The sequence below is a fragment of the Myodes glareolus genome, chromosome 5 (assembly GCF_982192425.1).
Source record: "Myodes glareolus chromosome 5, mMyoGla1.1, whole genome shotgun sequence".
Taxonomy (NCBI): Eukaryota; Metazoa; Chordata; class Mammalia; order Rodentia; family Cricetidae; genus Myodes; species Myodes glareolus.
In genome coordinates, this window is record NC_142030.1 from 72,818,355 (window position 1) to 72,831,962 (window position 13,608).

The following is a 13,608-nucleotide window of genomic DNA, read 5'->3' on the forward strand; positions in this document are numbered from 1 at the left end:
ATATACTGGTTTGGTTTTTTTTTTTTTTAACATTTATTTACTGTGTGTATATGTCTGTGCCCATCTATCCATAATTGGTTTCTATTGCTGGTGTTAAAAAATGTTTCGACTGAAAAACAGCTTGGGGAGGATTTGGTCAGACTAAAACTGAACCAGAGACTAAGTAGGAGACCTGATCACTGGCATGCTCTCAGTGGCTTGCTCAGTTTACTTTATTAAAGTATTGTATTTTTATGTGTGAAGATTTTGCCTGCACATGTGTGTGCACCTGTGTGTGTCTCTGCCCACAGAGGTCAGAAGGTGGTATCCGAGTCCCTTGAACTGGACTTAACGATTATGAGCCATCGTGAGGGTTCTGGAAATGGGGCCCTGTAGCAAGAATAAGCACTTAGTCACTGAGCTCTTCAGCTTCTGGCTTGGGTTTTTATACAACCCAGGACCACCTACCTCTTCAGGGTTGGCATCACCTTCCTACATAAACAATTAGTCAAGAAAACATTCCACAGACCTGCCCACTGGCCACTCTGGAGTTGGTTGTTCAGTTTGGGTCCCCACTCCCTAAATTACTGGTTGTGTCCTGTTGACAAAAGGTAACTTAGCAAGAATTTCTTGTCCAACCTTCTCTTGGTAACCACCAGTTCTCAAATGGCATGGAGACTTATTAATTATGAAAGCTTGGCCTTTACCGTAGGCTTGTTCCTGACTAGCTCTTATAAATTAACCAGTTTCTATTAATCTACTTTTCCCCATATGGGTTTTTACCTTTCTTCTGCAATGTATATCTTACTTCCTTAGTATCTCACTGGCATCCCCTGCCTGCTTCAGGTTCTTCAGTTCCCCTCTGCCTGGAAGTCCTGCCTATTCTCTCCTGCCTAGCTATTGGCTATTCAGCTCTTTATTACACCAATCACAGCAGTACATCTTCACACAGTATATAAAAAGCCCACATGAGCAAGTACTTGTGTCTGTTGGTTTTTCATACATGAACTCTTGCCACAAGCTTTCAGGAGTTTCTTAGACCTAGAATTAATCAATCAAGGCTTCTGACAGTTTTAAGAAAATTCAAGTATTTCAAGTTAATCATTCCTTACTTTTCTTCAACTTTCAAAATAAATGGTCTCCTAGAGGTAGCTATGGAAACCAATGGGTCTGCCTGTGTGTGAAAGCTAAGGAGCAACATAAAGTTCATTACTAGAGTGTTATAGGTGTTATTTGAAAACAGCTCTTAAGGCTGGAAGGAATTCATAGCTCAAAGAAAAGCTGTCCTTGCCGGGCGGTGGTGGTGCACGCCTTTAATCCCAGCATTTGGGAGGCAGAGGCAGGCAGATTGCTGTGAGTTCGAGGTCTACAAGAGCTAGTTCCAGGACAAGCTCCAAAGCCACAGAGAAACCCTGTCTCGAAAAAGCAAAAAAAAAAAAAAAAAAAAAAAAAGAAAGAAAGAAAGAAAGAAAGAAAAGCTGTCCTGTCAGTTACTGACCAATAAACTACTAAGGCAAATGCATACTTTACAAAGTTAGTCCAGTAGGGACAGGAAACGCAATTGGAAATGAGTTCTGGTACCCAAAGTTGTCGTTGTAAAGTTTTGAGACAGGGTTTCTGGTAGCCCAGGATGGTCTTGGATTTGCTGTGACGTTAGAGTGGATGCTGAGATTACAGGCCTGCAGTGCCACCACACCCAGTTTCACGCTCTGAAAGTCTGCTTGTTGGCAGCAGTATATTAAAAGGCAGGTAAAGAAACAGGAAAGCAGCTGAGCAGTGGTGGCGCACCGCAGCCTTGGCCAGATGTCAGCCTCCCAACGCAACCTGTTCCCTAACACATTCACCTCTGATGCAGCTATGGTGAACCAGACTGCTGAACAGTCGCATTTCTGAGGAACATGGTCCAACAGCCTGGACTGACGAATTCAGCTACCCCTGGCACACATCCAGAACTTTGAGTTGGCACTCTCCAACATCTACCCCATCTGTGACCTGCTGGAGAGTGTTAACTGCAATCAACTGCAGGATCTCTGAGAGGAGTTTTGGTGAAGGGTCCAATATTGGTGGTGTAGCAGAAGCAGGAGACCTTGAACCAGACCAACAACACATTAAACAATGAACATTTCAAGTAAAGTTGTGTGGACAAGAGTACACTGGGTGACACAGCACAGCTCCCAGTGCCAGTAAGATGAAGAGGTGATGGAGAGGTGGGAAAGATGGAGGATTGGTTTGTTTGGTTTTATTTAGTATTCTTATTTTTGTTTCTTTTTGAATTTTCCTTGGGGCAGGGGACACTACAAGGGTGAAGGGCATATATAGGGGGACTGGTAAATGAGTGGGATTGGGGTGCTAATGTGAAATTCCTGAAGAATGAGTAAAAAATTATGTTTAAAGAAATCAGTTTAGCTGGGTAATGGTGGTATATACCTTTGATCTCAGCCCTCGGGAGGCAGACAGATGCATCTCTGAGTTCAAGGCCAGGTTGGTCTACAGAGCAAGTTCCGGAAAAGCTCGCTACACAAAGAAACCCTGTCTTGAAAGAAAAGAAAAGAAAAGAAAAGAAAAGAAAAAAATATGGGCAAAAGGTCCAGATAATTCTCAAAAGACAAATAGAAGAAATGCTAAAAACTGTAAGCAGCCCATGATATACTTTGAACCAGAAACTGAGTCCTTTAGCTGCATTATATTGAGAGTCAGCAATCATAACTATTCGTTTCCTAACATTCTTTTTTTAGCCAGCCAGTTGTATAAAGAGGGCAAACCCCGAATCATCCCAAAGCTCAGTCCTGCCCCTCCTGTCAAGAGGTTGGTCTCTGAGGATGATGGCGATGGTGTTTTTCTCCATACCATATCTCTGTGCAGCAGGGGTAAGGGTGTGCAAATACCAAGGCCACTGAGTCTTGTGTTCCTTCCAAGCAGTCATTTGGATGACATCTAGTTACCAGGTTCCCTCAACAGTGTGTAAATGTTGGTTCTTTGTTTTAGAACAAAGTACAAATGTGTTTGCATAGACTATGAAGTGTCCCTACCAAATCACTATAATCAGGAAAGTGCAAATTATAAGACATTATCAGAAAGTGTTAGAAGGGCTACTATTAGAGAAAAAAGTTACTATCTGTGAGTTTTGTAAAACAGAAAACTACCTTGTGGTAGGTAAGTTAGTGTAGCCATTACGGGAAACTATTGGGGTCCCTCAGATACTAAACAAAAAGCTCAGCTGGGTGTGGTGTACATTTTTAATTCCAGCACCCAAGAAACAGGCATGTCAATCTCTGAGTTTTAGGTCAGTCTGGTCTACATACAGAGTTCTGTGCTAGCCACTTGGATGCATTGGGTATATTTTATGTACTTATTCACCACCAAAAACCAAAACAAACAAATGTCCATGACACAACTAGAGATGTTTTTCTGTTGCTTTGATAAAATGTCATGATCAGTGCAACTTGGAAGAAACATTTACAGCCAGGCAGTGGTGGCCCATGCCTTCCTTTACTCCCAGCACTCAGGAGGCAGAGGCAGGCGGATCTCTGTGAGTTCCAGGTCTTCAAGAGCTAGTTCCAGGACAGGCTACAAAGCTGCAGAGAAACTCTGTCTCAAAAAACCAAAAATAAATAAATGAATGAAAAAGAAGGGAGCGTTTATGTGGGCTTACGTTTCAGAAGGATAAGACTCCAACGTGGGGAGGAATGGCAGCAAGTGGAGGGAGCAGGAACTAGAGAGGGAACTGGAGGGTTAGGGAAAGGCTGTATAATCCCTAGTGCCATACAAGGCAGCATCACCTAAACCTTAGGCAGTGCCTCCAATTGGGAATCAAGTGGCCAAATACCCAAATATATGGAGGACATTTCTCATTCAAGCCACATCTGTTCACATGAAATATAGGCACTCTGTTAAAAAATGATCAGCATTTTGTTTATGTAGCATTGGTGAATGAGTGTGTATACAGTGTAGATACAGTGGATACCAGAAGAAAATGGGCTGAATCTGAATGGTACTACGGTTAGGTGAATAAACAAGCAGAGAAAGACATGGTGTCACATACAGAATCTAAGCAAATTACGTTCAGAGGCATAGAAGAGAACGGTGGTTTCCAAGGAACTGGGTGAGAGAAGGACTAAGATGCAGTTAAAAGTGAACAAAAAATGGCATGCACAGACAGACTACTCCATTTTTGTTGAAATGCAATGTGATAGTTTTGGGGGTGAGGAGATTGTTTAGGTTGTAAAAATACACCCTTCCATGATTATGTTTTATTGTGCCTTTACCCAGGTTTCTCAGCCCCACTCTCCCAATATATAAAATAATGTATATCGAGTAGTATAGGATACCCAGAAAACATAAGGTCAGATAGCTCAAATCATCTTCATTTAATTTAGTGGCTGATGTTTAAATGAGGATTATTAGTGCACTTAGACAATACATCTTAGACCGATTCCCTCTTCTCCAAAGAATTAATTTGACCTGCTAAAATGTATTATGTATTGTTTTGTGCCTTAGCAAAATACTTTAGTTTCACTCCATGGTCAGTATCTTCTCTATGAAAAGGGGCTGATATCTTTTTTAATCTGTGAAGTGAGAATGCTTTATATTTGAAGATACACACAAAAAATTTGCCAAACTGGACATGTCCAAGATAGATTCTCATGTGTACTGAGATTTTCTAACTGATTAATGAGCAACAGGAGTTTGGTATTTTTTTTTTTTACCAGTTATTTTCAGAGAATTTTTGTTTGTGATGGTTTCACTATCAATTTGAAACTAAGTCCTTAGAAAACTTTGACCATAGAAAATGAGAATGAAGTTGAGTTAAATGCATAAATTATTGAGTATAAAACATACGATTAGGAGGGTTAATAATGGAGAATTCATGGCAGATAGCAGTTAATTTCCAATTCTGTTCCCGAAATTTCTGCCAGACTGCCTGTGTGCAATCCAGCACTTTAATTTTGTGATGTCTGTAATGATTATCACAGATAAAGGCACAGGGTCCGCTTAGAGTTTGCAAGGCTCACGTGCTTGAAAGTTTTACAGCAGCACTTGAGAAAGTTACTGCACTGTCCTTCCTGTCTCCCTGAAAGAACTGCTGAAGATGGGATTGTATAGCTTTTGTAGACACCATGTACTGTTCTCACATAAATACAAGCAAGCAGTACTTCCAAGTGCTTTTTTGTTGCTTTTGGAGACAGGAATTCTGTCTGGCAGTCCTGGAACCGTCTCTGTAGACCAACAGGGTATTAGTAACTACTGACGAGAAGAGTGGGTATGGTGATCTAATAGGCAGTCATACCCACAGAGTTACCAGCAGACTGAATACATAGTTGTTACTTGGTTAGTTACCAAGTGATCTACGGGAGAAGACCAATTTCTCGATCCTATTTGATTTACATACCTGAAAAATGTGACTTAAGGCAGAGTAGTCATTACCATTCACCCCATGCATGATTTTAGTATTTTCTCCAAGTCCTTCATGAAAGGATCCTGATAATATCTCAAGCCTTACCCATATTTCAGTCAATAGTTCAGAGTGACCTACAGCTCTTAAGCAGAGAAATTACATAGTGCAGAAAGAAATCCTCATGCCTTTCAGAACTCCACTGGTCTGGAGTTAATCCTAAATTCTGGGAACTAGAGCTAGTATTATGGACGTACGTACAGTAAGTAGAATTCTGGCACAAGTTAATCACTGTGGCCCTTAAACAGCTTCTGGTTACGTCTACCATTTTTCTGGTTAGTGTACGAACATAAACTGCTAGCGTTGTCAGCATGCTGGTTTGTTTGTTTATCTGCAGTGCTGGGGATCGAGTCTTTGTAAATGGGAAACACTCCTTCATGGAGCTACACCTCCAGCCTGCTTTCTTAAATTTTAATGAAGGGTTGGTTACGTTACTTTACAATCTAGCCATCTCAAACACTATGTTATAGGAACAAAGTTGTTAATGCTATTATTATTTTACATGACATTTAAAAACCTTTCTTAAAAAAAATGTATGAGTGTTTTGCCTGTATCTATGTACTTGAACCATGTGTATGCCTGGTGCTAAGGGACATCAGAAGGCACTGGTTTCCCAAAAAACTGGAGTTATGGATAGTTTTGTGTACCACATAGGGGCTGGAGACAAACTCCAACAAGAACATGTGCTCTTAACTGCAGCATCTCTGCCACATGGAAGTTTTAAGGTATTTTCTTTTCAGGTTGGTACAGTGCCTAGTCACGGTGTCAAACTACTCCCTACAAACCTCACATTTTTTTAAAAAAAATTGCTTTTATATGTAAATCTATTACTTAAATATATTTCAGAGGGTGATAAATCACATGCTTCTGTGTCAAATTAGGCTCTTAAATCAGGGTGTGGCACTACAAACCTTTAATCCTAGCACAAGAGGCAGAGGCTGAAGGATCTCTGAATCTGAAACCAGCCTGGTCTACATAGTAAGGTCTAGGTCAGTCAGCGCTATAGTTTAGACCCTGTTTCAAAAACAAAACAAACAGAACCCATCCACCCCCCCAAAAACCCAAACCAGAACACCCCCCACCACCACCACCAAATGTGGTTTTTGCCTAACATTTAACTCAGCATTGCTTACTATAATCAGGCTAATGACACTTAGCAAAATTTAAGATTAAAGTAGTCAATTTAACAAAATACATATCAAATCAGGTGAATGCTTGTTTGCTCATTTGCTCTATAGTAATTAAACAAATATTTTAAAAAGTATGTTGCTTTATGTACATTTTTAATTGAAATTAAATTCAACCCATGAGTGAAGCTAACCCTGAATTTGGCCAAAATCCCCTTAAGAATACTTAGGGTAAATATAGATTCATTTCTTAAAACAAGAGTCCTAAACTTTATATCAAGTCTTCACATCTAAATTCTTCAAATGACAGGAGAATATTTATTAATGGAAATAGGATTTTCCCCTCTCCTAATCTTAACGGTTATGTTAGTGTGTGCTATTTATACAAAAATGTATGTAAACCTCAAAAACAAAGCCAACCCTGCTAACTACCACGTGTCTGGGGCCCTCAGAGTTCAGAAGAGTATATCAGGTCCTCTGGAACTAGTTATATATGGTTGTGAGCCTCCATGAGGGTGCTGGGGAGAAAACCTGGGTCTGCTGCATAGCAAGTGCTTGCAACTGCTAGCTCCCTCTCCAGCTCCGTACCTCTCTTGAGATGGCAAATTTTACTTCTGAATGGTGGCAAAACTAAGCTAAGGGGCATTGGTATATGCATTAACTGAGGCATCTAAGGATCACCTATGTTAATTAATTTTTTTTTTTTGAGATAGGGTTTCTCAGTGTAGCTTTGGAGCCTGTCCTGGAACTCGTTCTATAGACCAGGCTGGTCTTGAACCCATAGAGATCCACATACCTCTGCCTCCTGAGTGCTGGGATTAAAGGCGTGCGCCACCAATGCCTGGCCTAAACTGTTTATAATAAAACCTCTGGGCGCTGGGCAGTGGTGGTGCATACCTTTAATCCCAGCCCTCGGAAGGCAGAGGGAGGTGGATCTCTGTGAGTTTGAGGCCAGCCTGGTCTACAAGAGCTAGCTCCAGGACAGGATCCAAAGCTACAGAGAAACCCTGTTTCAAAAAACCAAAAACAAACAAACCAGGAAAAAAAAAAAAAAGAAAAACCCCTCTGGGATTTCATATTTGTGGACATTATTATAACCATGACATCAGTTATTTTGACAAAAGTCTTATTCTGAAGTTTAGTCATCTAGAATATAAACTTGTAAAAATGTAGTTTTGTAGCAGGCAAGTACTGAATTTCTAAAAAGCTTCAAGGAAAAACAATTAGAAGTATGACTTCTCAAAAGTAAGAAATTTTTTTAGAATTGTATTTTAAGTGAGTCACGTAGAAGAACATTCACTATTCTTACTATTTTATAAAGAATCATTCTCTAGATTTATTTTGTATGTTATATACGAGAATAAACACCATAAACCGGTAGAGATGCTATCACAAATCAATGCTAAGCTGGGTACTTCATGCATGCCTGCATTCCAGCTACTGGAGAGCCACAGCCTCTAGGTTCAATCCTTTGTGCCAGAAAGTATAAAGGATAACTTTCAGAATATGCTCAATTTCCAAGAAAAACGTGAAAAATTTCTAAATTACTGAACAGTAGGGTGAGCCAAGTCAAAAACTTGGTTTCATCATGAAATGTTTTTATTAAATTTTTTCTTTAAAATAATAAAAACTTAAAAAGCAAAGCTCTCACACCAGCCAAGTCAGAAACAGCCAATTTTCTGAATGAAAACAGTGCTTTTTAAATTTTTTATCTTATATCACTAAATTGAAAGAATAAAAAAAGGATTACAGTTGGTACAGAGTCATGGGGCCATCATAAAAACCCTGAGAAGAAACGCTTCTTGCGTTTACCACCTTCTGCAGCCACTTGCTTCTGCTTTGTCCTTCACCGACATTTCAACCCTGTCAGCTACTGTATCTTCAGATGCTGACTGCATGGGACCTTCTGATTGTCCTCCAGTGTAAGTGGGGGTGCTGTACTTTAACAGGATAGATTTGAACTGCATCAGAGGTGCGTCTGTACGAATACCCATTGGGTCAAAGTGAGTTCGGCTTACTCGAAAGCCTGCTTGGGAAAGACAGCACAAAAACTTTTTTAACCTGCAATAGGGAAAGTAAAAGTTATTAGGTTCTTATGTTTTGACTTCAATCACAATGTTATTAAAGTATGAGATAAACATTCTGCCACGGGTGGCCTTACTTTGGCATATTCATCCCTTTGATGCTGTGCCTGTGGATATTGTAATAGAAGGGGGGATGTGCAGCACTGGCTTCGACCTTCTGCTTCTTGGCTGTATTTATCACTGTTTCACTGCTTTTCCTCTTTCCTGGAACACACAGAATAAGTATGCTCTTAAACGCTGCGGATGGAACGCCTTATAATTTTGCTGGCTACAGAATTCGGGCTGTCCTTCACTCATGTAATGTGTCCAACTCTTGCTTGAGCCGGGACTTCCTTCTACCTTCCTTAAGGCTCTGTTTGCATTTCCTGTATGAAGCCTGTTTATGAACCTAGGGCCTATGACTTCTCCGTTCCTTAGAGTACACACAGCACCATCAGACTGACTGAAGTCTGTCGTTCCTTTTCCTTGTTCTTGTATGCAGGTCTTCTGTGTGTGTAAATCCTTCTCTCTAAATTATATTCTGGATTCCTTGGGGCAATGTCATTCATTGTTTTTTATACCTGAATGCTTTACGGATACATAGTAGTCTTCAATGAATGTGAAAAACAACAGCCACACCATGTATGAAATTCTCAAAAAAAAAAATCTTAAAAAAACAAAATCAAGACGGTCAAGAGAGATGTTAAGAACACTCAGTAGTACTCTTGGAGAGGACCAGGGTTCAGTTCTCAACACCCACATAGTGGCTCCAAGCAATCCAGTGCCCTGCTCTGGACTCTGACTTACCTGCACTCACACGTGCACACACCTTCCCCTAATATACACATGAGTTTCAAGAGTGCTACCACAGATTGATCAAAGTATAATACATGACTCCGTTGCCTATTTCTCAACACTGTACTTAGTCTTTCCATTTTAGGTGGAAGGCGGCAAACAAGTTATTCCAGCAGGCCATCTTTCCAAAGGCTCGAGTGTGTGCACGTGCATGTACACACATGCATGAATAAATACAGACTGACTGACCCCCCCAGCAACTGAGACTTCAAATACTAAAAGGAAATTTTGCTCCAACTTTCAGCCTATGATTATTATATATGTCTTACTCTTGTCTATGCTAGACAAGAGCTTTGTCTTAAAGCTGTAAGCTCAAGAGATCCTCCTGCCATTGCTGGTACTATGGGAATATGTCATGGTACCCAGATAAGCCTTAATTATATGTAGGTGTTATCCTCACATGCTATTTCTTCAGGACAAACAATTGATATATGCTTAAACACAAGTGCCTAGATGGCAAATGTACTGCATGAAACTGGTAAATCATATCCAAAGATAAATTATTGTTGAACTGTTTCCTTTTTACAATAAAATGAAAATGATTTGGGACCCCCAAATTAATTAAACCAGATAAATAAAATATGATTGTATTGTTACATGATCAGTGAGACATCTAATGAAAAAAATACATCCGTAATATAGAACAAATTATAGAGAAGCCTACGATGAAAAAACTCCAATATAATACCTTAATAGTAATTATTAGAAGCAGCATACGGATTTTCTTTTCTCCTGTGCTGTGCTAATATAAAGTATAAAGGTCTATGACACAGAACAGCCATAGAGAGTAGTTCAACTTCCTTATCTTAGATATAAGAGGGGCTCAGAGAGATGGCACTGGCTGTTCTTCCAGAGGTCCTGAGTTCACTTCCCAGCAACCACATGGTGGCTCACAACTATCTGTAATGAGATCTGGTGCCGTCTTCTGGCCTGCAGGCATACATGCAGGCAGAACAATACACATAAATAAATAAGTAAATAAATCTTTAAAAAATATGTTAAAGCGTTTGTTTTACCTTCTATTCTTAAAAAGATTTAAGACATTTCTGCTAAAAATGAAGAATCTGGTAAAAGTTCCACCACCAACACAATGAGGTGGAACAGTGCTGAGAGCCAAGTGCTGTTCAGCGTACCAGAATGCTACTTTTCAGCACACTATCATTTTCAGTGACTTGCATTCTACCAAATTAGATGAAGATGCTAAATGACATGACTGGCACATTATTAAAGCATATACTCGCAACAGGAACTTTAAGTTTCTTTCCATTGACTATTTAAGTGAGCAATCACTACTACGATATTATAGCTTGTAATTATAGGCTGTTGCTTGTCTGCCTTAATGCTATCTATGTTCTGTTTTTAAGTCTGTATTTAAGACACATTTAGAATGCACCGATACTTAATAGTTATATAGTACAAATATACATACCCTGTGCACTGTAAATATCTACTGTGGTATCATCGGTAGTTTTAATAAATACACCATTTTCTTCTAAAATAAAAACAAATGGGAAAATATTTATAGGTGACATTAAGTAACAATTTAATGTTTAAATAAAACTGGAATCCCTTCCACATTTTGAATAGGTAAGAATGATGTTTTTTAACTTACTGGGCCAGTGAGATAGCTCAGCTGCTAAAAGCACTTGCAATCTAAGTTCAATTCCTAGAGCCCATGTAAAGGTAGGACAGACCTGACTTTGTAAAGTTGTCCTCTGACCTCCACACATATGCCTACACATACACAGTAATAATAATAGCAAAATAAATTTTAAAATATATTTTTGGGGGCTGGAGAGATGGCTCAGCGGTTAAGAACACTGACTGCTCTTCCAGAGGTCCTGAGTTCAATTCCCAGCAACCACATGGTGGCTCACGACCACCTATAATGAGATCTGGTGCCCTCTTCTGGCCTACTGGAAGGATACTATATAAATAAATAAATAAATAAATAAATCTTTAAAAAATGTATTTTTGGCTGGGTATGGTGGCATACATCTTTTACTTCAGCACCTGAAAAGTACAGGCAGACAGATCTGAGTTCTAGGCCAGTCTAGCTACACAGGAAGACTCTATCTTCCAAAGAAAAGCAAATGATATATTTCAAGTCTGTAATAGTAGCCTCTTCTTAGTACTTACAAAAGCATAAAGACTACTATGCCCTCCCCTTAGATCAAAGGCAGGCGAACTGACAAACGCCTATTTAAGGAGTAAAAAGCAGCTTTACCAAGTGATATGAATTGACTTTCTGCGTTTCAATGGGCATCACCAAAAGTCTGGGCTATATCTACGCCTACAGTTACCTACAGTGTCTCTTTATAGAAGAGTAGAAAGAGGACAGAGGGGTGGCACGCATGGCAGTAGATGCTCAGCCTTTGGAGATAAAGGCAGGAAAATAAGGGTTTCAAGGCTAGCTTGGAAGCCGAGTGGTGGCGCATGCCTTTAATCCCAGCACTCGGGAGGCAGAGGCAGGCAGATCTCTGTGAGTGGGAGGCCAGCCTGGTCTACAAGAGCTAGTTCTAGGACAGGTTTCAAAGCTACAGGGAAACCCTGTCTCAAAAACCCCAAACAAACAATCAAGGCTAGCATGAGCTACATGTGATCTTGCCTCCAAAAAAAAAAAAAAATTACAACCAAATTTTTAAAGCATATTGCATCATTTTGATTATAACATCAAGGATAGTCGAGCAAGTTAGAGTCACCTTGCTTGCTGAGATTTGAAGGTGCATGAACTGAACACTGACTCTGGGGAGCACACTCTGATTCAAAGATCAGCGTCTTTACTAGGGGTTGAATGTCATCCAAACCGTGGTGAAGAGACTCAAATAGCATTCTTTTTAGAAATCCAGTATTGAAAAGGGAACTTGACCTGGAAAGGAAGAGAATAAATAAAAAACTGGATTTGAGAAATGTTTATTTATTTTAAAAAGTCTTCTAATTAACTAAAATATATAACAAATTATGAGACAGAATAATATTGAAATTCAGGAATTTCTAATTTAGTATTTTTACAAACTAATTTCTCACCCTTTATAATCATGTTAGCTCTGGAAATTACTAAGATTAGCTAAAAAATTCATTCACATAAAATCAACAAGAACTTTTTGGCGCTCATAAGTTGTAGAATGCTATGAAACATGGAGTAGGTTTGAGGAGAACACAGTCAGACAGAAAAGACAATTTGACTCCGTAACAGCCTGCAAAACTCTGTAACCATAGAGAACATAATGCAAAGTGTAAACTTCCACAGTGCGTCTAGCAAGGAACAGTAGTAAGTCTCCCTCCGTGTTGGTGCCTGTGTGAGGACTATAGTTAAAAATGCCCAGCACTGCAGAGGCAGACAGGTGGGTCTCTGTGACTTTAAGACTACCTTGCTCTACACAGGAGATTCAAGCTAGCTATGGCTGCAGAGTAAGGCCTTGTTTCAAAGAGGTTCAGGGATGAATGCCTCCATTTCATTTGAGCAGCTTAAGTATAGCTGACAAAATGTAAATTCCACGACAGAAATTCCAATCCTGGCTCCACCCACTAGCAATGTAGGTCAACTTGAGCCATAACTCCTGTGTTCTCCTCCCAGGACTGGAGTTTGCATGCTACACAAGTGCTTTACCACTGAATGTGTAGTTTCGGCTTTTTTTTTTTTTTTTTTTTTTTTTTTTTTTAACTCCCCTCTCCCCAACAGTTTCACTAAGTTGCCCAGGCTGGTCTTGAACTCACAGCTATAGTCCAAAAACTCACTGTAGACAGGCCTGGACCTTGTGATCCTCTTGCCTCAGGAGTAGCTGGGATTACTGGCCTACACCATCAGGCCCCATCTTTCCTTCTGTGTCTTAATCATGCTACTGTAAATAAAATTCCTCACAGACTTGTCATGGGAATGAGACAGCCTATTACCATGCTTTGTACAAAGGTTCTTCACTGAGTAGTAGCTATAAAGTAGTAAATATAAAATATTAGACAATAAGCATATACTAAAGGGCCATTTAAAGTACAAAATGAGTAGTCAATGTAAGATATGTTGAGGGAAATTTAGAGATTATTTAGGTTGAGACACTGAGAGATTTGAAATGGGAAGTATTACTAAACTGAGGTTTGGGGAGAGGGAAGAGGCTTGATGGCTGTGAGGAGGAAG

At 39.7% G+C, this 13,608-nt stretch overlaps 1 protein-coding gene across 7 annotated transcripts in view; it reads right to left on the reverse strand.

The window, feature by feature from the left end:
* Nucleotides 1-8,135: 8,135 nt before the first annotated feature.
* Trmt1l (tRNA methyltransferase 1L) overlaps nt 8,136-13,608 on the reverse strand; it is a 31,850-nt gene continuing 26,377 nt past the window's right edge. For 6 of the 7 annotated variants that reach the window (XM_048431053.3, XM_048431052.2, XM_048431045.3 and 3 more), the window contains 4 exons: nt 12,179-12,345; nt 10,906-10,968; nt 8,720-8,846; nt 8,136-8,619 (listed from right to left, as the gene is read on the reverse strand). In XM_048431053.3, the coding sequence (XP_048287010.1) occupies nt 8,367-8,619; nt 8,720-8,846; nt 10,906-10,968; nt 12,179-12,345 (610 nt within the window). In that variant the 3' untranslated portion in view covers nt 8,136-8,366. The remainder of the gene's footprint in view (nt 8,620-8,719; nt 8,847-10,905; nt 10,969-12,178; nt 12,346-13,608) is intronic. The other variant, XM_048431047.3, reaches the window with a different exon arrangement.